The sequence below is a fragment of the Rhipicephalus sanguineus genome, chromosome 10 (genome assembly GCF_013339695.2).
Source record: "Rhipicephalus sanguineus isolate Rsan-2018 chromosome 10, BIME_Rsan_1.4, whole genome shotgun sequence".
In the NCBI taxonomy this organism is placed as follows: Eukaryota; Metazoa; Arthropoda; class Arachnida; order Ixodida; family Ixodidae; genus Rhipicephalus; species Rhipicephalus sanguineus.
The window spans coordinates 2,213,440-2,240,800 of record NC_051185.1 but is presented as its reverse complement, the minus strand read 5'-3'; the positions used below and the strand labels follow the sequence as shown (position 1 = coordinate 2,240,800).

The following is a 27,361-nucleotide window of genomic DNA, read 5'->3' as shown; positions in this document are numbered from 1 at the left end:
ACAGGAGAGGTAGCCGCGACACACAAAGGGAACCGAAGCCTCCCCTTTCCCGGTGTTCGCTGCAGGCCAACCGTCCCTAGAGTGCCTCGATGTCCTCCTCGCCTGCCGCTCCGTACTATAGTGAACTAGAATTCTAGTTCACTGTACTCCGTACGGAAGGTGAAGCGGTATCTCCAGGAGGGTGATCCTCGCTCTCATTGGCTAGTTCGATACAGACGTCACCGCTCTGCATAACATCGCTTTCTGGGGAATTCTAGGGAAGATGCAGTGTCAACCAAGAGAGAAATCCAGAGCTCAATCTATACCCTATGAGGTTGAGAAGTTTTCCTACAGTTCCTGCTGTTCTCGCAACAAGTGTTCCCGTCTCCCCGAGTTACGCGAGAGCGCTTTTATCTTGTCGGACGCTCGCAATAGATGGCAGCGAAAACGCCGCGGCTCGTGCCAGCACCTCTACGAGGAATGATAACCTCTGCACTTTTTGCGACAAGGCTTTTTCAAATGCAAGCCCAAGCTACTCTTGCATACAAGTAGTTTTGCGGGATATATACGTGCTGCAATACATGAAGGGGGGGGGGGGGGGAAGCAAAGCAATTCTCAAACCGTTTGTTGGCATATAGCACTTGGCATATAGCACTTGGTAGAGCACTGCACGGGCCTGATTTTGCGGCCCAGGCCAGGCCCGAGCCCAGCCCGGGCCCGTGGTTCCGGGCCCGGGCGTACATGACCGAACTCAGCCCGAGCCCGGCCCGGGCCCGTGGTTCCAGCGCAGGCCCGGCCCGGGCCCGGGAGTTCATTACTAATCTTATCCAGGGCGCGCGTGTTCATGACAGGCCCGGCCCGGGCCCTCTAGATGATATTAGTTGTTCATGATGAGTATCAATGATGTCTTGCGCTTTGTAGCGGGCGACCGGACGGAAAATCCGGTGTGTACATGCATCGAAATGTTGCTTTGCCCGCGGTGGTAGCTCAGTGGTTAAGCTGTTTCGCGTGCGATTCCCGTGGCCACGGCGGCCACATTTTGATGTGGGCGAAATGTAAGTACACCAGTTTACTTATCGTTGGGTGCACGTTAAAGAACTCCAGTTGGTCGAAATTAATCTGGTCCCCACTACGGCGTACCTCGTAATCATATCGCCGTTTGGGCACGTAATACCAAAGAATATAAATGAAATGTTGCCTATATGGCACATGGCAAGTCATTGCAATAACAGTATAGTGAAAATAAAACATAGAAACAAAATTTATTCAAAAGAAGTGTACAACTAACATGAAAAAGCGGGTAGAAGCAAACCCGGGACATCTTCTTTAATGATCTTTTGTATACTCGTGTAGGAAACATTAATTACCCATTTTTTTAAAGAGGCTCCTGATTAATAATTTGTTGCAGCAAGATAAAAAACGTTAACGTTATATATATGCTGAACAGCCACCAAAAGTGGATGAAATATAAATCTCATATTCAAACGTCGTCACGGAAACGTAATCGCCATGTACCACATAATTCTATAATCAAGCTGCTACACACCATACTTTATGCTATTCCATAATCGCGCCAGTATAGATATATACCCTTAGCATTAGTGTTATAGTAATCTAATAGTATCGAGTGTAATCACAAAAATGGTAACAGAAAAATTGCTTGTAGAACGTTTTTTTTTTGTATAATTGATTTTTTCCTCACGCGGAACCCATGTTCGTTTTTGTGAAAAAGAAAAAAAATTAAACTTCGTTTTTCTATTTTCTTTGCTAAGCTTTACTAAGAGCAAGCTCTTTGCACGTGTCACTCCAGCTTGTCACAGAATGCCTTAGACCATGCAATGGATAACGTTCGCGTGTTCTCGAAGGCCCAACTTAGGCTTTTACAGAAAAAGCTGTTATGAGATCACAACAAGGGCCGTTTTTGGCGCCGTAGTTGTCCGCCGCCGCCGCCCGTAACCACTATCGCTCGGAATAAGAAAAAAACGAAATAATAAAAAATTTCCAGGATGGAACGAGGTTCGAACCTGGGCCCTCTGCGTGGGAGCCCAGTGTTCTACCTCGTAGTCATGCCGGTGCTTGAAACTGCGTTGCAAAAAGACCGTATGCAGGCTTCACGCCGCGAAGGTACCACATTAACACATGCAATGTAGCGTGGTAGAAGAGTAAAATAACAACCAAGCGTCCCACAACGCGAATTTTGTAACCAGGCGTCACACAATGCGAATTGCGCAACGAGTGGGTCGTTGAATGCTTCCAACCCATTACAAAGGGCTCTCCCAAAATTCTTCATTGTCATCAGCCGCAGCATCAACAAAGTGCACAGAATGCCTTAAAGGTGTTTAGCGGGTACCACGATTATCTGCAGAATGACGAAAAATGAAATAGTGGCTGCTTCCCTACTTCAAAAAATTATCATATATAGCGTAGTGGGTTCCTCGCAAGTACACTTCTATAGGTTGCCAAGGAAGCCCATAAGGCTCTCATGATGCATTTCCTCAGGGTCTGAATAAAGTTCTTTCCCTGTGTCTCTCTTTCTCACTTTGACCTATGTTATATAGCGTGGTGGGAGAGTAAAATAACGACCGAGCGTCACACGATGTGAATTGTGGGTCGTTTAAAGCTTCCAACCCATTACAAATGGCTCAGCCATTACTCTTCATTGTCATCAACCGTCGCATCAACAAACTGCACGTAATGCCTTACCTGTGGTAGCTCGTTTCTCCGCAGAATTACGAATAATGTCGTGGTGGGTGCTTCCCAACTTCACAAAAGTTATGATTTGTGGCCTAGTGGGTACGTTGCTAGTTTACTTGTATTAGTAGCCACAAGAGAGTTTATAACGGGCTCTAGAAATGCCGCTCTTCAAGCTTTCGCTGTGACTGTGCTGCGCTTTCCGCGCAGGCCTAGCGTTTTTTAATGAGCGGGCCCGAGTCCGGCCCGGCCCGCAGCCTAAAGCCCGGGCCCGGCCGGCCCGCACTTTCAAGCCCGAGCCCAGACCGAGCCCACTGGAAAACGCTTCGGACGGCCCGGCCCGGGCTTTCGGGTCGGTCCGGGCCCGTGCAGTGCTCTAGCACTTGGCACTGCGTTTTCACACGTTACTTGCCTGGATTTTTCCCACAAATTCCGGTTTTAGTGTGTGGAGATAGGTTTGCACTAGGCTTACCTACGAGCGCGACCGTGTAGGGACGCGACGTTCTCCACTGCCGCTGCGGCCGGGTTCGTCGTTTTCTCCGACACGGCGCAGAAACCACGCACGAGGCAGGGTAACAACAACAACGGGTTTACCCAAGATGCAGCACAGTGCGACACTCACGGGCTTGCAGGCCGTATAGGGAACTCCGCAAGACCGAGCAAGTACGCTTCCTACGGCGCGACGACTCACGCACGAGGGCCGAAGTCGAACGCACGAACGAGAAGCCGCCTGCTCAGCAGCGCGTCAACCTCTCGTCAAGGCCTGAGAGCATCTGACGCGGGCAAGCCCGCGCCCCCGCGCCAGACAGAAGCGAGCTTAAGGGGGAAGGGGGTTGTCACTGGCGGCCAATGAGAACAGGCGTTGCGCAGTGACGTAAGCTAGCTTGGTGGCGTGACCATGTGAGCATGTCGAGGCATGCCCGGACGCGTGCCCGCGCGCCGGGAAGCCGACGCATGGCTCGCACCAGACAAAGAGGCCTGGCGCTGCCGCCGTGGTCGCCATACTGCCAATTAACGGCGGTCCCCGGCGCTCGAGCCGCGCGAGCCCAACACACGCGCTAGCTGGGGAACGAGGCGCCAAAGGGGTGGGCGCGCTCGATTCCCACAAGTGCTAAAAAGGACGCGGTCGAAACGGCCTGAAATGTTTCAAGTTGTAACGTAGTACCGCAACTTTACTTGCTTGGACGCTGCGGATACACGCCCACGCGTTTATGCCTCCACACGCGCCATTACTACGAAAAACTGCGCAAAATAAACAGGGAAGACACAAGCGGATCTGTGCGTGTCTCCCCTGTTTATTTTGCGCAGTTTTTCCTTGTAATGGACTCGCCCAGCGCTCAGTCCTTTTTAAAGTACACGCACCATGCGGTTGTACCTAGACTGTGCCTAGACACTCCCTGTTCCTAGATCTATAAGTACCTAGATGGCTGGTCGCTTTGATCACGTGACCTAGGGCCCACGTGACCTGAGGATCGTTTTCGGCATTTACCGCCTCGCTTCGACCTCGATGGCCGCCTCGCCTGTCGCTGTCCCTGCCGTATTCAAAAGAGGGCTCTTCCCAGTGATGCCAACCTAAGTCAACGTTTGGCCCTAGATTGACCACCAAAAAAACTCTAGATTGCAAGAAAAATCCCTAGGTTGACTTTTTGATGTCATGCAGATTAATTGACTCTTTGGCTCAATTGATCTGAACCTTATCAGAAGCAAAAATCATCATATTAAAAGCCACTGAAGCTCTTTCTTCTGCACTTTCTGCGGAGTAATTGCACATAGGGCTTGCGGATGGCGCAAGTTGCCAGAGACTTTGCCCACTCACTGAAGGCACGGGTGTGATAGCTTGAGTCAATCTGTAGCCCTTTTCTTGTAATTGCAGCTTGCCAGGTGGCGGTCAATTTCTAATTTCCCACATTTGCAATCAGCGTCGCATGGCTTGCAGTAGATATACAGGGGCCATTTTTTTTACTGGCTGATAGCCAATGTGTGTGCTTTCAATCAGCTTCCAATATGGCCAAATATTTTCGTCACTATTTTCATCTTATGAAAACGACGCGACGGAAAGACTGAAAACACAAGAACATGTTCTTGTGTTTTCAGTCAGTCCGTCGCATGACGGAGAGATGCGAAGACTGCAGTGTTTTCGTATTTTTCCGTCACGCCGTTTTCATACTAAAGAATACGTACAAACTCGCCCAATGGTCAGTCGCTTTCTTTCTCAAGTCTCCTCGTCCAGAAGATGTTTCAATGGAGACTGCGCCGTGAGGGCACGCGGCGAGCCTGAATTTGGCACTTTTTCATATGCACTACAAGACAAAATTTCTCTTTGTTTCACAAAGCAGCAATCACTCGGGGCGCTCATTATCATACGCGCGTGCATGCGAAACATGACAACAAAGTTTCATATCCCCGAGTATCCCGAGTATGATAATCTCGCGTCACAGAACTGCGATCACTGTCACTCAGCCCAGCAGAACACCACCGCTCTTTTAAAGGGGTACTGACACAAAATTTCGCGGCCGAGATGGCCTGCTGGATCTATTCCCGTGTACGTGCGTGTACCATCTGCAAAATATCGACAGCGAATAAAGTTTGGAAGGTATTTTATATGAATTTTGAAGTTCGCGAGCGCGATCCAGCATTATAGGCCGCACCTGGTGCATTGACACCCTCCGTGGTGACCCGAGGTGACTCCCCTACTTCCCCTACGTAACCGTTGCAGCTGGTACAAGTTATGATGACGTCGTAGCCGCCATTTCTGTTTTGACGCGCTTCCCGACGAATCGCTCCTCGCCAGCGGGTCAAACCTGAAGTGATTTGCCACGTCGAAAATTCCTTCCATCCCCGCCGCAAGAAAATCGTCGCCATCAGACGACGATGAGCCCGACGACGACAGACCGCGCGGAAATGCATCACTGTTCTGTGTGCTCACGTGACCGAGCGTTTCACTCGCTAGGTGGTGGTAGTTGCACACGGCGGCTTGTCGTTTTTGGAGCTCTGTCAAACCGAAACTGAGGCTGTGTTGGAAATGAGGAGCTTATAATTAATTATCTGTCGCGCGCTGCAGCAAACGATGTGCCGTGTCATGACTAACAGGCCCCCAGGAACACATTGCAGCAAAAACACGTGGGGCGAAAATTTTTGTGTCCGGACTCCTTTAAAGGGTAAACGGCTAATAGCGAGAATTATCGTTTTTGTAGCGTTAGCTACAGCGGAGCCGATTTCGCGTGGATCCTCATGAGCCGTGCTGCGCATGCGCGAGGATCAGTGATGTCACACAGCTGGCTCACCGGAGCCGACATCTCACGCGCTCTCCGCCACCGCCGCGCGCGACTCGCCGCTGCTGGAGGAGTGGCGTTCGGGAGTGGCGTCGTAGCCGCGGCAGACACACTAAAGAGTTTTTGTGCCGGGGACCCCAAGCCACCTGCGTACGCACGCTCTTGCGTTCCTTTGTACTCCCAGCCGTATCCATAGAGAATACAAAAGAACGCAAGGGCTTACGTACGCAAGCCGCTTGGGGCCCCGGCACTAAAGCTCTCTACTTGCGCCGGCACGCGCGCAGACTCCGCCACCGCCGCGCGCGACTCGCCACCGCTGGTCTGCGCATTCGAGAGAAAGAGACGTCGTAGCCATGGCAGACACACTGGCGCCGGCGCGCGCGCAGCTATTCGCCTTCGTTGTGCAGTCGCCGTCTGACACTGCGCTGGAGCCGCTTGATAGCCCCTCTGACTGGCGTTTGCAAGTGGGTAACGCCATGGAGAAGGAGAGCGCAAATGCTGCTCAACGGCGCAGAAGAGCCGAGAAGCTTATCTCATCGGATCCCGAAGTAGTTTCCTGGCAATTAGCCGTTCAGCGCACGAAGAATGAACAGAAGAATAATAATCCTAGACAAGCTGGAAAGCGAAAAATAATCAGCTGAAACTTTGCTAACTCTACTGCGATAGAGCTCGTGCAGACAGTATGCCGAAATAGTGGGCAAATCTAGCTTTATTCGCTATATCTCTGTGCTCGACATTTTCGTTGCTTTACATTTTCTAAATTATTGATATTGTTTCGCTGTTTTCTCCACTGTTACGTCATATGCCCGTCATATGCTCTTCTTGCTTGCCGGAATCATGCAGGACTGCACAGCATGTCCTACAAGAAGGCGCAGGACATCGCCAAAGAGCTTGGCGAAAACATTCGGAAGCTGACCATCATAGTGGGCGAGCTGGCCACGTCGCTGGAGAAGGTGTCGGACGTGCCACCCACCGACTGGATGGCTGTCGGCGACACCATCGTGTCTAAAACGGAAAAGCTCAACCTGGCTGAGATCGCACCCTTTTGGACGTACATCCCTAAAATGAAAGACTTCCTATCCATAAAGCTGCTCGGTGCCGGAGGGTTCGGGTGAGTATGTTCGCTCATCTTGCTTCTTCATACGAATGCGAGTGAGCTTCGCTGCTATACACCCAGTGGCACGTGTGGCGCTTTTCATGCGGCCGCATCAGGTGGACGCCATTTTTTCTGTCGGTTGCATGCTTCGCGCATGACTATCACTTGCTTCTGTTAAATTCCCCAATGTCAGTAAATGACGTCACGTCTTCATCTGATACCCCGCTCACGATTCGGTCTCGCAGCATGCGTTCGAGAGACGTTCCAAAATTGCATTTTTTTGTCAGCCGCCTTATTTCGGCAATAGATTTGCCCTCTTCTCGTTGTTATTGCGTGAAGAAAGCGTACTTCGTTGACCTCCCGCTGTTCCCCGAGGTGTTACACGTCGTGTTGACGGCGTTCACTGGATGAAAACGCCTCCTCGTTGTCGGGCCACTGACAGCGCTCGCCGCCTCGAGGAAAACTCGTTGAGCACGTTCCTTCGAACGCGCTCATGGCTCTTTCATCGAGGTGCTCGGTGTCCTAGATCGCTGCCGCTGCAGGACACTCAGTCATTCCAAGATTTGTGGAACGTTCTTCATTCCACAACAACACGGAGCGAGGCAAAACAGAGGTCACTTCTAGTGCGAGCGTCAGGAGCCGGCCGAGCTGCGCTCCTTGCGAGATGCGCTTTTTCGACAATGATATTTCGTGACTGTATGTTTGACGTCACGCCAACATTCCACTGCGTAAGCATAGGACTTGGTTTTGTACCTTTCACTGTCTTCAATCAGTTAGTTTTGCACAGCTAAGAGTTCGACGGCGACGAGGAGTTCGATCCGTCTGACGAGGAAAGAACACGGTGAAAAAAGAAACAAACACACAACGAGAAGTAAAAATGTAATGAGCTAAAAAGGGCGTTTCGAAACGCGTACGGGCTTCTGTGACCGAGAAATCCCGTGAACTGTGACCAAGAGACCCGTACGGGTTTCGACACGTCGTTTTTAGATGCGAAGCATCTTTTGCTCGCGGCTGTGTCCGGTGGCGTCTGCGCTCCACTGCGCATGCGCGTCCTCTCTCCCTCTCTCTCCTCTCCTACGCTGCCCACCTCTCGCGCGCTTCATTCTCTCCTGCGACGAGTAGGCAGCAGTGATGCCTCCGGCGTCTAGACGTGGCACGAGCGGCCGATGGCCGCCTCTGCTTCTGTGGCTCTAGACGCGGGGCGCTCGTGCTCTCCTTTCCTCGCTGAAGAATCCCACGATGACACCAATGGCATGGAATGCAGGGGCAGACGCATATGATCTTGCGACTTTGCGGGAGTCGAATATCCCGGACGCCGGCAGCTCCACGCAGCGGGAGCTGGACGGAGACTGGAAGACAGTGCTGATTCTACGCCAGACGAAGGCACAGGCTCGACAACGCAAGAAAAAGAAATTACACCATCTCCCGCTCAAGCGAACCATCTCCCCGCTGCTTCGCATCCACGCAGGGTTCTCTTTAGCGGGAGATGGTGTAATTTTTTTAGCTCATTACTTTTTCACTACTCGACGAGTGTCCGTTTCTTTTTTCACAATTAGTTTTGAGAAAATGGCTGACTGGGCTAGTTGGTGATTCATTCTGCTTGCTTGAAATACGAGCGCGTAACGTAGACGAGGACTTAATAACACACGGATATAAGCGCTTTTCACTACCAACTGAAGGTTTAATGGGAAAATGAGACAAATATATACTGGCAGATAAAAGTTTCGTAAGCACATCCGATAAGAACACACCACAAACAAACCATAACAAGAGTAAAAGCTTTTCCAAAACCCACTTTACCTTACAGTGATTCTTTAACGCCTACGGCATCTGCCACTGTCAAGAAACTCAAGCTCCCTATCAGACAGAGGTATTGACGGTTTGCTCACGCAAGTCGAGCCGCCAGGCGCTATGTTTGCAGCCTCAATAATAATTCATGTGCGCTCATCTTTCTGCCTATCAACCACAACTGTGCTATCAAACTGAACCTCGCATTCACACATGCTGACATGTTGGGCCAGATAACCATCGTTGCCGTTGCGAACGTTGCACGCATGCTCACGCAGTCTGTCGTTAAGGCATCTTCCGGTTTTCCAATATAACAGGCACCGCATGAAAGTGGGATTCTGTAGACGACATTGTTAATGCAATTGACAAACTTAGTTCTGTGCTTTGTTTTGCACAGTTGCCTCTTGTGTCTAGCAGCACATGTCAGCCTAGCCAGCTGAGAAAGCTTGTGAGGTACAGAGGAAACTACACGCACTCCCATGCGTTGCCCAACCTTTTTCAAGCGGTGGGTGACCTGATGCATGTAGGGAACAACAGCTATTTTTTCTTTTAAGCAAGTAGTTTTGAGCAAGTAATTTCAAGCAAGTAGTTTTGAGAAGCGCTAACCTTCCTTGGCCATCAAATCTCTTGAGAAGGGACAAACCCTTGCCTGACCGCAAGCTGGCCCTTAAATGCTACGCTCGGCCTGCCAAAGCAAAAGACCTCCGCAGTTTCCTGGGCATCCTCAACTTTTACATACGCGTTGGCTGGCCTACGAGGCAACCACTCTGTCACTTGGACACCAATTGAACACAAGTGTTCCAAGACTGCAAAACTGCCCTCTGCAACGCCACTCTGCTCTCCCATCCCAAGCCAAAGGCTCCCTTGGGCCTCTTCACAGATGCCTATAGCACCGCTGTTGGAGCCTTCCTCATGCAGCGCGTGGGCAGAAACTGGTGCCCGTTGGCGTTCTTTTCCAAGAAACTTTCTAGCCCAAAGACGCCCTCGCCTTCTGGCAGAATCGCCGATGCAACTTCTGCCCCTGCGGAGATAACCTGGGCACCCTAATGTAGAGAGCTTCTTGCCATCTACGAAGCGGTCCAACATTTTCGCCACATCCTCGAGGCGCAGCACTGCACCATCTACACCGACCACAAACCTATCCACTAACCTATAGCCTTCTTCCAATGCCGCGAGAAACTTCCACCGGTTGAGCAGAACCAACTGTCCAAATTTACCACGGACATCCAACACATCAGCGGAAAGGATAATGCGGTCGCCGACGCACTCTCCCACGTCTCCGCTATCGAGTTGCCACCCGTGACGACTGACGCCCTCGCCGACGCTCAGAAAACGGACGCCCAACTCCAGCAGCTCCTCGAGAATGCCTCTTCTCTTCAACTTCAACAAGTTGCCGTCCCTGGGTCGACAGACACTCTCTACTGCGACATATCCACCGGACGAGTGAGCGTTTTCAACCAGTTACACAACATCAGCCATGCCGGCATCCGCGCTTCTACACGCCTTGTGACTGACCGCAATGTTTGGCCCTCAATGCGACGTGACTGCCGCACCTGGGCACGCACGTGCATTCAATGCCAACGCGCCAAAGTCACCCGGCACGTCACTTCGCCGCTCGGGCGAAGTGACGTGCCGTTGGAATTCCCCCTGCCGTTGGAACGGTTTCAACACGTCCACATCGACATCATTGGCCCCCTTCCACCAGCCGGACCTTACCGCTATTGCCTCAACGCCATCGATCGTTACACTCGATGGCCCGAGGCAGGGTTGCCGTTGGTAGCTACTTTGCGACCCCGTCTGGCGACATAAACTTCAGGTTGGTGCCTTGGATACTTTCTGGCTACATTTAACTTCTGTTTTGGCGCATTAAGTAGCCATTTTCCATATTATTTACAGATTAAACACACTATTTCGACAGCAGTTCTGCCATATCAGCCGATGCGCGTCCTCCCCCCACTAGCAGGGTGCAGGTGTGCATCTAGGCACCCCAACGCAACGCATGGCGCGCCTGTGAATACGAAGTGTTGAACATGTTGGCGAACGTGCTGACCGCCATCTATACTGATGCTACGCGCAAGTTTCTAATTCTGATGCCCAGCGCGTGTGAACATGACAGAAATCCGCGACAAAATGAGGCTGGACTGTTCATCTTAACCAGACTTGACTATCCGAAGCTGGACTGGTATTATGTAGCCTCTGCTGTTCACATTCGATCTGCGGTTTCAATGAAAAACTGCTTCAACGTTTAATGTTCGCACTAACATGTTGGCTGGAATGTTCCAAAATTACTCTGCACCTGAAAAGAACTATCTGTTCTACATAAACTATATGCATGACGCACTGAATATATTATAATTTATTCTTTTATTTGCAAATTATTTGTGGCTTGAAGACCAAGCAGGAGCGAAAAACCGTGTTCTTATTTCTGTGGCTTTCCTTATTCAAAATGGTATTATTTATCTTTCAATAATAAAAATTCTACTCATCATACCGCTTCTGTTCAATTTGGCTACAAATATGGCGATCAAATTAAGTGATATGGCTACTTTCGCTACGTTTAGCTTGAGGTCTGGCTATTTTTCAAATCTACCCTACGGCAACCCTGTCCCGAGGTATGGCCCCTGGAAAGGATAACCACAGAAGAAGCCGTCTCGGCCTTCTCCGGCTGGATTTCCCGCTTCGGCAACCCTCGTCGCGTCACAACCGATCGAGGACGGCTATTCGAATCTCAACTCTTCAGGCTCCTGCGGCTTTCCAGCGGGTTCGAGCGTTTACGGACCACCAGCTACCACACTTGCGCCAACGGGATGATTGAGCGTTTTCACCGACAGCTCAAGGCAGCCATCATGTGCCATCCTAACTCAACCTGGCTCGAGGCTCTCCTGGCCGTCGCTCTCGATCCTTTCAAACCAGACGTTCAGGCTGTGACGTGACGTAACGATAACGCTGTGCAAAGCCACGCACACGCTCAAGACAGCAGCAATATACGCCCTCTTTCTCGGGCATATATAATCTGCGGCTTTCTGCAATAAAATGTTCTTTCCACACCCGCACCCGTCTCGAGCGTGCTGCATGGTGGCAGCGATAGTCATGATCGGCAGCAGCGAAGCAAGCGGATAGCAGGCGATCCCGGACCGTTTCCAGCTTCAAAGGACTGCCGGCATGCCAGACACGGAACCAGCACTTGCCCGCCAGAGAGTGCCCCGGTCACCACACTACTGCCACCCCCAAGGGCCTTGGATACCAGAGGCGACGTTTGGTAGAGCTGGAGAACATGGAGGCAAGAATTCGAACTCTACGCCACGGCTACCTATTTCTGGCAACAGCCAAAGGAGGTACAAGCGGCTACTTTTCTTATGGTCATGGGCGAAGACGCACGCAGGACTTACAACACTTTTGTCTTCAGTGAAGGGGAGGATACATAGAAGTCCTTAAACGGAAATTCGAAGCATTTTACAAGCCGTCGTTGAACTTAGCTTATTATGAATTCCATTTCGGCTTCCGTGACCAGAAGGAAGGAGAAAGGAGGAGGAGAAAAACGGAAGGACAGGGAGGTTAGCCGGTTTGAAAAGACCGAGGAGAAAGCTTTAATGAGTGGCTAGCTACGAACATTGGCGAAGAGTTGTGAGTTTGCTGAAATGGAAGAGCGCATGCTGAGGAGCAGGATTATTCTTGGCATAAAGGATAAAAAACTTCAAGAGCAGCTCATTTCGGAGAATCCGTCTTTTGCCAAGAAATCTGCCACGCTCGCGAAGAAGGGAAAGAACAGTGCGAGCAAATACAAGCAGGCAACAGAAGCCACGAGGAAATTTGCGCAGTTGCCAAACTTCGGCACTGTGGAAAGTATGCCTGAAGTTATGAGGCTAGCAATTGCCCAGCTAAAGGACGCACCTGTAAAAAGTGTTGCAAGCGAAATCACTTTGCTGTAGCGTGCCGAACCAAAAACGAAAGGCGTCGCAAAGTCAAGCAGAACATCCCAGTGGTAGACGCCCAAGAGCAAAGCTTTTAGATAGAAGCCCTCTCTAGGAGCGACAAGAACGATGAGCGCTGGTCAGCAACTGTAAAAGTAGAAGGAACTCCAGTCCTTTGTAAGTTTGGCACAGGCGCAAATTGCTCGGTTATAGCACGGAGCAAGCTGCGACAGATAACCAAGGAAGACGAGCGCTGTGACGTCATTCTAAACACCTTTATAAATGCGAAGCATTTCTTAGCGAACTTCTGCGACTTTGAGCGTGTCTATCTATCTATCTACCGCCTATGACTTTTTGCTCTCCTGGCCGTTTTGTTAAACGGATGTATACCAAAATTGGTGTGGCATAACATGACCTTATTACGAACATAAATGGCAGGTCATAACATGAAAATCATGACATTCATGTCATCAGCAGCATGATATACATTCCACGGCCTTGGGGCTCTTGCGGCTGTTCCGTTAATTTCATATATACCAAAACTGGTATGGCGTGACAAGAGTTGATGCCGAACATAATGACAGGTCCTAACGTGCAAATCATGACACGCTTGTCATGTGCAGCATGATTTACATGGCATGGTATCGGGGCGCTCGCGGCCGTTTAAATGAATGGATATATATGAAAACTGGTATGACGAGACATTTCTGTATGACGAACATAATTGACACGTGGTAACATAAAAATCATGACACGCATGTCATGTACGATATGGTTTACGTGCCACGCTCATGGCGCACTCGCGGCCGTTTCGCTAAATTGATATATACCAAAATTGGTATTGTGCGACGTGACTGTATGAAGAACATGAATACCAGGTGGTAACATGAAAACCATGACATGCATGTCATGTATGACATGATTTACATGCCACGCTCATGGTGCATTCGCGGCTGTTTCGAATTGGTATTGCGCGACACGACTGTATGACGAACGCAAATAAGAGGTGGTAACATGAGTCATGACATGCATGACGTGTACGACATGATTTACATGCCATGCTCATGGTGCACTCGAGGCCGTTTCGCGAGATCGATATGCACCAAAATTGGTATTGCGTGACGCGACTGTATGACGACCGTAAATGAGAGGTGTGAACATGAAAATCATGACATACAAGTTATGTACGACATGATTTACATGCCATGCTCATGATGCATTCGCGGCCGCTTCGCTAGATTGATATACACCAAAATTGGCATTACGAGATGTGACTGTGTGACAAACATGAATAACAGGTGCTAACATGAAAGCCATGACATGCATGTCATGTATGTCACGATTTACATGCCACGCTCATGAAGCATTCGAGGCCGTTTGGCTAGCTTGACACACCAAAATTGGTATTGCGCGATGTGACTGTATGCCGAACATAGGTGACAGGTGGTAACATGAAAACCATGATATGCATGTCATGTATGGCATGATTTACATGCCCGGCCATTTCGCTCGTTTGATATACACCAAAATTGGTATTGCGCGATGTGACTGTATGGCGAACATAAATGACAGGTCTTAACATGCGAATCATGTTATGCATGTCCTGTACGGTTTGATTTACATGACACTGTCATGGTGCGCTTCCGGCCGTTTTGTTAACTGGATATATACCAAAATTGGTATGGCATGACACGAGTGCGTGATGAACATAATTGACAGGTCATGCATTGTGTATAACAGAATATACGCTTCATTGGCATGTTATATACCAGGTTTTGCATGCATGCGTGTATAGCAAACATGCCATACATGGTGAACTAGATGCCATGGCATGAATGATTCATTCGGCTCAAAGACAAATAAGGCGATGTATGCAGCTCTTTGCTGGCTGCTTCGCATTACATCGATTCCCACAGTGCATGAGATCTGCCGGATTTTTTGGTGATCAAAAAGCAGCTACAGGGCGCGTCCGCCTTCGAGTTAGCGGAGCTGATGCTTAATTTGAAACATACTTTTTTGTTGTCGAAGAGAACGTTCCACTAACATTAAGCGGATCAGTCGCTGAGCAACTCGGTCTAGACTAGCCTCAGTAGAGCCGCGTGAGCTCTATGATGGAGCGAAACATTATGCTGATGTTTTCGACGGACTCGGCAGCCTGAAAGGTACCGTCTACCATATGAAGCTTAAACCAGGTTCCAAAAGAATAGTTAGACCGGCAAGGCGAATTCCGCTCGCACTTAAAGACAAGGCTAAGAGGGAACTCGATCGCATGGAAGCCGAGCAGGTGATACAGAAGGTGACTGAACCAACAGAATGGGCGAGATACATGGTCATGGTTAAGAAAAATGAGAAAGTACGCATCTGTCTCAACCCGACTGAGTTGAACAAAGCGCTGCTAAGGGAACACTAACCTGTGCCGACCATAGAAGACATTGTGTCTTCTCTAGCGGGAGCACAGTACTTCTCGACGCTAGACGCTGCTTCGGGCTTCTGGCAGATTAAGCTCGACGAAGAGAGCTCTAAAATTTGCACAATGAGCACCCCTTTTGGCCGGTACAGATTTCTGCGTATGCCGTTCGGAATAGCGTCGGCGCCAGAAATTTTCCAGCGAGCAATGCAGAGAGTAATTGATGGACGATATTCTCGTGTGGGGCAAGTCAAAGGAAGAGCACGACCCCAACCTTGTCACCGTGCTTGACCGATGCCGGGAATAGAACTTGAAGTTAAACCGCGCAAAATGTCATTTTTGCAAAACTCTGTCAAGTACCTCGGTTATGTTTTGACACGTGAGGGACTAAGCCTGGATCAGGAGCGGCTCGTAGATATACTTCAGGTTCCACCCCCAGGCAACAAGAAGGAACTGCAAACGTTCCTAGGTATGGTCACTTTTGTCTCCCGTTTCATTCCACATATGTCTAAAACAACAGCTCCACTCCGCGAGTTTCTCAAAAAGGACGCAGCATTGGTCTGGGAAGACCAACACCAGGCTAGCTTTTAAGCCCTTCGTGAAGCTTTAGCAAAAGCCCCCGTTCTCGCATACTACCAGAAGAACAAGCCCATCACGCTCTCGGTAGATGCCAGCCAAAACGGGATCGGTGCAGTGATAACGCAGAATGGTCACCCACTAGCATAGTCATCGCGCGCTCTGTCGAAAGCACAACAGAGATAAGCGCAGATTGAAAAAGAAATGCTAGCGATCGTGCATGGTTGTGAAAAGTTCCAGGACTACCTGTTTGGGCAGCCTGAGGTCACGGTGGGGTCTGATCACAAACCACTTGAGATGATTTTTTAAGAAATCTTTGTGTGAATGCCCACTTCGACTTCAGCGCATGCGCCTCAACCTGCAGAAATATCGCCTAACAGTGAAATACACGCCGGGAAAAGAGCTTTTTATTGCCGACGCATTATCTCGTTTCCCAAGCCCACCAATTTTGAGTGAATACGGCGAGAATTTTCGTGTCAATTCAATGGCCTATCTTCGAGTTTCAGACAAGCGCCTGAACAAAGTTTTGCAAGAAACAGGAAAAGACGCAACCATGCGCCGAATTCGTGAATACGCAAGCACAAGCTGGCTTGATGGCAAAGATGACGTCACACCGGAGTTGCGCAGCTACTGGAACTTTCGTGACGAGCTGCACACGGAAAATGGCATGGTGCTACGCAGCGACAGGCTCGTTCTCCCTCCGAAGATGCGTGGTGAACTTCTTTCTTGTCTGCATGCTGCGCATGCAGGAGTTGAAAACATGAAAGCACGTGCTCGTTTCTGTCTTTTTGGCCAGGCATGAATAGTGACATAGAGGAAACAGCACGACGCTGTCAGTTGTGCCAGCTGCATAAACCTAGAAATGCCAGACTGCCATTGCATAGCCATGAAACACCAAGATTACCGTGGGAAGTCATTGGAGCAGACCTTTGCTACCGTATCGGAAATGAGTACTTGGTCGTACTTTTATTCCTTTTTTTTTAAATCAGGGCTGTGCAGTCTTCATCGGCAATTAAAGTGATCTCTGCCTTCACGGATGTCTTTGTTATGTATGGTTTCCCGAGCAGAGTCATCACGGACAATGGACCGCCGTTCAGCAGCCGGCAGTTTCAAGACTTCATCAGTAAGATTGGGACCAACCACGTTCGATCAAGTCGGTACCATCCTCACTCGAACGGCATGGCCGAGCGAGCAGTGCAGGAGGCTAAACAATTATTACAGAAGTGTCAATTTGGCTCTGTTGACTTTTGTGCCGCCTTGCTAGAGTCCTGCTAGAGTCAGCCGTCCTTCGCAGCGGCTCACGGGACGGCTGACCAGGACCCTTCTACCGGTTCCGGCTACTCACCTGCAGCCTAGGACGGTGCAACCAAAGGACGTCCAGCAGCGACTGCGAGACATCCGTCGCAAGCAACGTACCTACTACAACAGGGGTTCCCAACCTCTACCTGAGCTACCACTGGGCGCCAGGGTCACTGTGTACAACGTGCCCTCGGACACATGGTCGCCTGCCACAATCATCCAGTGAGGCGACAGTCCGCGCTCCTTAAAGGCGAGGATGGACGACAGTTCCAGCAGACGAGAGAACACCTCAGGTCATCGCACACACCCATCGGGCAAGATGCAGCGGTACCTGTCCCTCCAGCTCCCGGGCAAGATGCGGGGGCACCTCTCCCTCCAGTCTCCGGGACACCCGGGTCTGCTACGCAACAACCGTTGCGAAAAAGCCATCGAAAGCGTCATCAACCAACACGATACCCTGAGCCAGAACGTTATTAAACTTCGGACACTGGCTCAATAAACGAAAAAAGGGAGATGGGACGTGACGTAACGATAGCGCTGTGCAAAGCCATGCACACGTTCAAGACAGCAGCAATATACGCCCCCTTTCTCGGGCCTATATAATATGCAGCTTTCTGCAATAAAGTGCTCTTTCCACACCCGCACCCGTCTCGAGCGTGCTACACAAGCCACGCCCGCAGAGCTTGGCTACGGGGAGCCACTACTACCCGGGGAACTTCTCTCCGCTTCAACTCCCGACATCACCACTCGGACCCTACAGACTTGTCGCCCGGTTCCATCGCGCCCTGTGCCCATCCCCAGCGGCACGCCACACTGAGCTCACTCTTTGTTTAAGGATTTGGCAACATGCTTGCATGCCCTTTCACCGCGAGGACACTGTACGTTTCCAACCGCCTTACTCCGGACCATACCAACTCGTGACGACAGAACCCTGCAAATCAACTGGAAGGACGTCACCGTCGACCGACTGAAGCCGTCATGCGTACTCTACGAGGAGACCACGAGCGCCTGCGTGCCTCCCGTAATTCGTCCACAACAGCCTCGGCCCTACACCACCCGCTTTGGACGCCGGGTCTTCAACCCTGAGGGCTCCTCTCTGCGTCGGGGAAGAGGCGATAAGGTGCGGCGCCGCCTCGATGCATCTCAAGATAGAGTCACAAGAAAATTTTCAGAGTATCGCATCTATTTTCCGCGCGCCGCCGCCGACGCGATTGGCTTACTCGCATCACGTGACCTCTCGCTGCCATAGCCCTTCCAAGCGCTTTGGGTGCAAGCGCGTTGAATGCAGAGCGTGGCCGGACATTTAGCAGTACCACGGTCCCTAGGAGTACTTCGTCGCTTTTTAAAATGCGTCATTCAGATGCCAGATAGTGGCTCACCAGCAACCGAACGTAATCTGGGAATCTCGTTTATTTTTGCATTTCGTGAGCGAAAAATTAACGTCGAAGAGAGTCGTTCTACGTGGCTGCATAGTTCGGCGGAATGAATTCGCCCCCTCGAAGAAAACTCCTTTCTGCAGTGAGCTACACACACTTTGCTGGAAAAGCTGTCATGCAACAGGATACCTTACCTTTTCGGTTCGCTATGTTCAGCGATATTGAAAACTGCATACTATATACCTTTCTATTTGCTCGGCTGTTTATATCTCGATCTGTTGAACAGATTGCGCATGCTATTCGAGTTATAAGCGTGTCACGCACGAGAGCGAAATCGAAGATTTATTAAAATAACTGTTTACAGGTACACCTTGAAGGCAATTGTGGCATGATTGCGCAAAATAGAAGCGTGGAACTGTTATTAAGCACATTATTTATTTTTTGCAAAAAAAAATGTTGTTAATGCTGTATTGCGCCGAGCGTACCCTTACAATACTATTTAGTGGATGAGAAATGGTCACAGCAAAAAATAATCGACAGATCCCACGCATTGAGGGAATCGATTTCATGCGAGCCCAAAGTCAATATACATACTGTGTTGCAGTAGCATGCGCTTTAAATATTTCCGGGATGTGTTTCTTATCAAAAGAACATAAAGCACTGTGCCGAGGAAGTTTTAATAAGTGTGCATTACGAAAAATAAAGTTGAAATGAAAAGGAGTGCAGAAACCGAACCCCAGCCGTTTACGCGCTGGCGACATCAAAAAAAAAAAAGAATCTGTTCGTCGGAACACAGCAAAATATTTGCAAATGCATTGCAACGTTGCGAATACTAAGGAGACGAAAAATAGGAAATGAAACAATTAATTAGTGATGTCAATCCTTTTCGATGGCCTACTTTCTGCGTATCTGTTAGAGAAATGACAACGTATTCGCAAATTAAGATGCACCTTACCTACAGCACGCCGATTCGCCCGGGCGGTCGGCTGCTGGCGTTCCGAACCGAGAAGAATACTTCACGCACAACTTCCACTTACCGTGCACACACCACTTCTATTACAGATAACACCCAGCTGAACAGCAAGCATGGTGCGCAAGTAAGGTATGCATCAGCGATCAGTCGAAGGACGCAATGCTGAATGTTCGCGATGTTCGATAATGTTCTCGAATGCGCTATGAAGTGAACCTGAACACCGACTGCAATCTGGCGCAGTCAACATTCACCAATTGTCGAAGTAAATGGCATATCGCACGGTCATTACGCTAATGCAACTATACAGCTCCGGACCTTGCGAACACACCCGGCCGTAAAACGAAAAGAGACCGATGAAGCCACGAAGAGAGTTCGCGAGCACATGGCAACATTCGCTGCACGTTTCATTAGCTACACCGCTTACCGCGCACTCGATTCATGACTGGCGATGACTCGAAATCACTTCTGATATCCTTTTGAAGAAACACACACACACACATTTAAGTTACTCCGAGCGTAATACGGCACCGAGGCTAAAAGATCGGTCACTTCTCAAAACACGCTAGCAACGCGCCGGACGGTCCGCAAGGGAAATGGCCGCCGCCGCCCAATGTTGCCCGCGTGCAGCCTACCTTTGCGGTACTCTGAAATTTTCCAGTGACTCTATCTCAAGATGAGCGCCGGCGATACGAATACTCTTGCCAAAAGAAGCTATAGAAAAACCATGTGTGTATCCCGAAGCGTTTCAGTTGTATCAGTAATACAGCGAATTGGCACATCTTCGTCATGCGTAACGTGCAGCGCGCACGGGAACGACGGACGAAAGAGAAGAAACAACTAGCGATGACTCTCAGCTGAATTTTTTATTGAAAAGGAAACAATATGAACATCTTCATTATCACAACCATGTCGACCAAAAAAAAGACACCGAAAAAGATTAATGGATAAATAGATAAATATAGAAATGAACTAGACAACTTGCGTTTCGATACAATCACCTCTTACAAGTATTAGTCAGATAATCATGTTCAATGCCACTCAAGGTGATCGATGGCCTGCTGACACACAACTCCCCTTCTGATATGGAAAGCTTCAACAATTTCTCTGGCAACCTGCTGTCTGTGATGTGTTGGAATCATTGCGTCATCAAAATGGGGAGGGGGGGGGAGTCATGACAATGGTCAGCGAGGGTCGGTCTTCAGTGAGCGAACGTTTGTGCTCTTTTAATCTGATGTTGACATACCCTCCGCTCTGCCCAATTTTAGTTTTACCACAGGACAGTGGTATTTTACACGCAACTCCCACCTCACATTCAACAAAGTTAGACACATGCTTCACCCCGTGCGCCAATGCTTAGGCGTTTTTATTGCGATAGCAATTATATGGACAGTCTCGGCTGGTTTTCGCCGTTGCCGTCGTCGCCGTCATGTCGCGTGTATATATATATATATATATATATATATATATATATATATATATATATATATATATATATATATATCAATTTTCCCAGAACCTCCGCGTGTGACGTACAGAAGAGCCCAAAATCTGCGTGACCTACTCACGTCGTCAAAAAGTGCACGCAACAAACCTACTGGCTGCCGTCCTTGCAACAAACCTCGTTGTAAAGTCTGCCACCATATGACCACTTCACTTATCGCAAACAGCACTGCATCTAACTTCAGCGTGAAAATAAATGGTGGCTATAACTGCGACACGCGTAATGTAGTTTACCTCCTGGAATGCTCAATCTGCAAAATGCAATACGTAGGCGAAACCGAAACACCCTTCCGATATCGGTTTAACAATCACAAGGCTCATATCTCTTCACTTCCTCACCTTCCAATATCAAAGCATGCTAACGCAATGGGCCACTCATTTGACAACATTAGAGCCACGATTCTGGAGTCTGGCTTCCGAACGCATCATGACAGGGAAGTTCGCGAATCATTTTTCATCTTTAAGTTCAATACAATCGCAGGCGGTTTGAATGAGAGTGCAGGGAAACTTAGTGTCTTGCATCAGTGACCGCTGTAGATGTTATTCCTTGTACCACCTGTAATCCTTATGCACGTGTCGTGACTAGTGAATTGATTGCTTGTAAGTAGGATGTGATACGGGGCCCCAATATATATTTCATGTCTGATTGTTGCACTTGCTTTTATGATGTTTGCGCTCACGTGATCATTGCAAGCGAAACGTATGCGCTTATATGCTGTAGCACCACTGTCACTTCTGTTATTCTGACGAAGGCCGGTCCCACGGCCGAAACGTAAAGAAAACCATTCTGTTTTTCAACGTGTGTCTTCTTTTTATTCATACTATTTACCGGCGTCCAAGAAGTTATTCGCTGCAATTATATATATATATATATATATAAGTTTCAAAGAAACGTAATTCCGAAAAAAGCTTCCGAAGCGCGGAATTGAACTAGCGCCTCCTCGATCCGCAGCGCGTGGCTCTAACCACTATGCCACAAAGCGCAGATCGTCCAGGTGGCTAATGGCGAGCGTTATATACACACCCTTTACCGAAGTACTCAGAGACGGCAGGCGCTTATAAGCGTTTCTTCATTGCCAGCGAATGGCGCCGTTTCTGTTCGCCCTACATGGCGTGGTAGCATTCGTGCGCTTATCCGAGGAAAGAAGGGGGCGGGTGGGGGGAGGTGGAGCGGGGGGTTGTCTGTCTTGTGCTTTCCCCGCGATGTCCGCGCTGAAGTCACAGAGCGTACGAAGGTTACTTCGCTCGCTGCAGCGGCCGCGTTTGCGAAAGGAGCGTGCTGTTCAAACAGAAATAAGTAACAACTGTGACAGTTTGCGCTCGTCCTGTGGTTACCTGTTCATTCGTTTCGTGCGTCCTGCTTTATGTGTGAGCAGTGCGCTTCAAGTGTCGAGCTGTGACGCATGATAGTTCGCGCTCTTCCTGTGTGCGTTCTTTTCGTGCGTCCTTTGCGCTTGAGCGACGCGCTGGAAATTTAGAGCTGGTTTCCGTTCTTCGCGTTACATTCAAATTTGTTGCTATCGCATTCATTGCTTCGCCGTTGCGGCGAAACTGTGACTTTTTTTTATTTTTGCGCATAGACCAGGTAGCTCTCGGGGTGAGGAGAAAACGACATCTACACCATATCGCGTGGCAACATTCTTGATGCCATGCGCTAACTTATGAGCGTAAGTTATTGCAGCAATTCTTTTTCGTTTTCCCGATTGTGCCTGTTTTTTCTTTTTGTTTGCTGTTCTTGAGATACCTGTGCATTTTTTTTCGCAAGTGAATAATCTGTTCGTGCGGCCGATTTTTCATGTTTCAAATTTACCACAAGGGACAACCATTGGCTTAATTCTGTCACCGCTGCCGCAAAAGCCAGAGCAGAAACGTCCGCTTTCCTTGGGTTGCGTTATCATCTCTGCCTTCACAACTCTGGCAGGTACAGGTTGCCCCTAAACGCTGCGTGAGGGCAAGAAGAAAGGAATGTCACGTGGTCCAAAAACTAGGGAAGCACGCGTACTGCGACCAGCGGCGAAACGAAGATTGAGGAGGCGCACTTCTCGCCAGAACGCAGTCATTGCGCACGTTCCGTGCATTCAAGCCTCCTCAAAATTTGCGTTAATTCCGAGACTGCTCCTTGATGACAGCCGGGTCACACCATTAAAAATAAACATCTGTTACGTTCGTATGTCTCTTCGAGTGACTGTGGCATAGGTGAGCATGTAAGCATTTCTCATGGGCACTATTGTTTTCACCACAGCGCCGTCTACAAAGCGGCTTACAGGCCGACGAACCTTATCTGCACGATCAAACTGGTGGCCTGTGACCGCTTCCAGAGGCACAAGCAGGCTTGCATCGACAAGGTGGTCGCCTCGGTCATCAGGAGTCCCTTCCTGGTCAAGTATTACGCCTGCTTCTCCACTCGCGTAAGCAGTATACAATATTGTTCTTGCCATTAATTAGCTTCAAACGATCCTAACTTGAAGGAGCAACGCTTTTCCATCGGACAGGAGCGCCTGAATCGTTTGCTGCAAAGCATTTTCGAATCCGCTGCGCATGAGCGGACTAACAATGCTCTCCTTTTTTTTTGCGTCCGGACGAGCACTGCACACGGAGGCATAACGAAGGGGTCAGTGCTCATCGTTTCTCGCCTTTTGATGACGAGTGCACTATACAAAACTGTTTTTGCGCATGAAAACAACGATAAGCACCGGTTAGTGCTGTCTCAGTACGAGACAAGCGACAGGCACCATTGTTTCAACACCATCATTTATTAACCCCCCAAAAGCTGGGGTATTACATAAGGGGGGGGGGGCATACACGAGAAAAAGGAACGTTCAAACAGCCATGAATTAAGTAAGTACAATGAAAGTAATATTTGGAAAGAAACGACGTGAAATGCTTAGACAGCCGAAATGCACAGGAAAAACAATGCACTCAGTGTAAAAAAAAAACTCAAAATACGTTACGCATCAGCACTTGTTAGATCCCACGTATACCGTGGGAATCGATGTTGTGCGAAGCATGCGTGGGAAAGTGCTGCGGCGTAATTCTTCACATTGAGCGAAACGTGACGGAATCACGTTACAGAAATGGGCAAATGGTATAACCACACACGTATGTTAAGAAGTCGCAGATGTGTTATATAAGCTGTTGTTTACAGTTGGGCAATGATGCCAACAGCAACATGGGTGTTAACGACACCACACACGGGAAGCTGATATGTAGCGCTTATATTCTTCAATATTGGATAGCACGGATTCGAACAGGGCAAAGACGGAACACTGATACACAGGACAGGCGCTACGCGCAACTAAGCTTTCTTCAGAAAAATTTCTCTAGATATATACTGTGGGGTTGCACACGCAACCCATTGTCTTCAACGCAGGGGCACCTCGGCTTCGCGCTACGTTTGCACGCGCAGTGGCAAGGGGGGTTGCGTGGGAGAGGGCAGTGTGCCGCTCCCGCAGCCCTTCGCGCCCTGCTCCCTGGCCGAAGTCGAGATGCCCCGTTTTCCCTCCTTGCCCTTTTCTGGAGAGACTCCTCTCCAGACCCCAGGAACGCGCGCCGCTTTCTTGGGGACCACCTCGTCTTTCGACTCGAGCAGCGGTGACGACCACAGCTTGATCGAGTCGGGAGCCACCCAGCCGCCATCACCCCCTGCGCAACGGCCGGTCTATTGTGAGGTGACTTACTGCCTCAGGGCCGGACGGCGAAGCCACGAGAGGAGAGTCGAGACTTATCGCTCTAAATCTCGTGTGCTTCCCATTTTGTTGTTGTTTTCACGTCGTCGTGTGGAACTTCTCCGCCGCTTCGTTTTATCTGTATTTTTGTTGCGTTGGTGGCGCTTTTGGCACAATAAACTGTGTCAGGCAAAGAACTCGTCTCTGTTACCACTGGCCTGAAACCCGCCGCGGTCGCGACTCAACGCGAACCGCGGGATAGGGGGTCACAGCTCTGACTGTTAGGGCTGCTGCATAGTAGCGAGTAACTACACTCCTCTAGTGCGTGGTGTGATCCACACACGGGACAGTTTCGCACGCGCGGATCTGTTCGTTACAAAGTAACCCCTATAGGCTTCCCAAGCAACGCTTAGCGGCGCTGCTGCTCTTGACAGGCAGCGCCATCTCTGGCAGAAAAAGAGAAACTGGGGCGTGATCAGCGAGCGCTTTCCCTTCTCGCCACCGCGTTGCCGCTCGCTTCCGTGCACGTGCAGAGCTCTCGCGGTTCACTTGCGGCGTCTCACAATGTACCGCGTGCAGTGCGGCTTCAAAAGGATCTTCAAGCTTGACTGGCACTTCCGCAAAGCGAACTTGATAAAATGAGGAAAGCTCGTCAATCATGTTAACGGTGAAGAGCAGACGATCGACGACAACCACGCCCGACTCAAAGCGAAATGCATTTCCCAAGTCGCGATTACACCGTGTAGGACGTATACCTCGAGGTAAGTCTCATTCTGTCACGTTAAAGATGAATAATGGTCCACATGCACTCCGAAATGAAGCCGTACACGCTATCGATGTTCTGCGGCGTGGACTACGAATCATATGATTGTTGTTTTGATATGGCATGCTTACAGTAGCAGCCGTGTACTTTCGTGAACAAACGTTTGCGGCGTGCGAAAAAAAGATTATACGGCCATGGCACTGCTTCCTGAGAAGGTTAGAGTCAAGTCCTCCGTGCCGCTGGAGAATCACCCGCCGATTAAGACGCGAGGCAGCTAGCTGAGCTTCAACCACTGTAAAGCAAGATGAACTGCTCGCCTCGTTTTTTCGGCTCTCGCGTCATGCTTGCAGTCTCTTTTTATGATACCGACTTGACAGGCGTATAAAACATGTTGCGTGAACGCGGCTAGAAAATCGCACAAAGTCAGAAGGTGGTTAATTCAAGGTTGCAATTGCAAAGCATGTATGAAGTGCCAGTTATATTTAGCGGCTTAAATATATATCACCCCAATAAAGTGACAAAAACAAAGCAAACCTGCAGAACGATGTCAAAGCTTGCTGAAAATGCACAGACGTCCGTTCCGGCGTGATAAAGCAGCCTTCCCGACGCGTGAAATGCAGGCGCCGAACTTCTGACAATGTGCGGAGTTCAGTTGAATTCAACCAGCGCCTCAGGAGGCGCCGATTCAACCAACCGCGCAACGCTAACGGTATAACGCGAATGTGAACGTTCAACAACGACGGGTAGGTCTCACGAGCACGGGGAATCAAAACACAAAGTTGCTTCACCTACAACCGTAACTGGACTTTAACAATGCGAGAAGACAGCGAGTAATCATTACTGTAGTCGCTGCGTGCATGCGCCCCGTTACTTACCGATTCAGGTAGTCGGAACGAACAAAAGCGATGAACTCAGACAGCCAAAATAGAAGGCGAGACAGCGCTGTCAGCTATCCACGCTTGCCGCCTTTATTTCTCGTGCGACACGCCCGGGAACCAATACAGTTTAACACGTGAATCGTGTGCCTTGTCTGCACTGTTGTGGCTGGCCACTAAACCGCAATACTTCGGACCACGCTTGCGCTTCCGCGGGGTCGCTTCTGCCATCGTGGAAATGCGCAGCTTCGCACAGCAAGCCTCTCGGTTCAACGTGCCGAGCTGACGGCCCCACAGTTACCCGCACCGAGAGAAGAACGCGAGCGCACGTGCGCTACCGCTACCGTGAAAGGGGCTGAGTCGGCCGCGCGACGGTTCAGTGTTTTCCGACAGAGCCGCAGCGCGGCTGGCGCGGCGCTGTCGTCGCGCCGCAAACTTGAGCTTGGGTTCCCTATAATACACAGCCGAGTGGCACGTGCAGGCGCCCTGCACGTACGTTACACTCAATTGCAGTTCTTACGGTTGCGTTTCATTTGTTAGGTTCATACTTTTCCCTTATGACGGACAATGCGCGCACGTTTCACGAATTCGTGTGCATGTGTGGAATAATTTTTGACAGTTCTTGAACAAGGTGAGCACCAGCAGCTGTGAGCACCAGCAGCTGGACAGGACTTGTTATCGAATCCGTTCGTGATCGCGGCTACGAGGGGTCTAAGTGTAGTGAAGTGCAAGGTATAGTACAACTGGGGGAAATCGTGGATGCCTCTCACGAAGAAATGACCTATGATGTCTCCTGTGTGCGGGATCTGGCAACGAGGTCTTGTGATGCCCTGTTCACATCCAAGCCGTCTTTCATGCAATGTAAGAAGCAGGCGCTGTTGGGTTTTGATCAATCACTGTTCAGGTCACCGGCAATGATGAGGGGCATAGTCCCCTCGGCAGTGTTATTGTAGAAAGCAGTGACACCGATTATTGCGCAATCCACGTGGTCCACGTTGCGGACCAGGTGAACGAGTGGACGGTAGTCGAGCGTCTTCCAGGGCTGTTTTGTCTTCAGGCCCCGCAATTTCATTGCGTCCGCCGCGGTGGTGTAGCGGTTACGGTGCTCGGTTGATGAGCCGAAGGTCGCGGTTTCGATCCCGGCCGGGGCGGTTGCATTTCGATGGAGGCGAAATGATAAAGGCCCGTGT

General features: G+C 49.8%; 1 protein-coding gene across 1 annotated transcript in view; it reads left to right on the top strand.

Annotated features, from left to right (window-relative positions):
• Positions 1–27,361, top strand: part of LOC119372293 (microtubule-associated serine/threonine-protein kinase 2) — a 109,454-nt gene that overhangs the window by 7,788 nt on the left and 74,305 nt on the right. The window contains exons 2-3 of the mRNA XM_037642769.1: positions 6,786–7,053; positions 23,111–23,276. Coding sequence (XP_037498697.1) covers positions 6,786–7,053; positions 23,111–23,276 — 434 coding nt within the window. The remainder of the gene's footprint in view (positions 1–6,785; positions 7,054–23,110; positions 23,277–27,361) is intronic.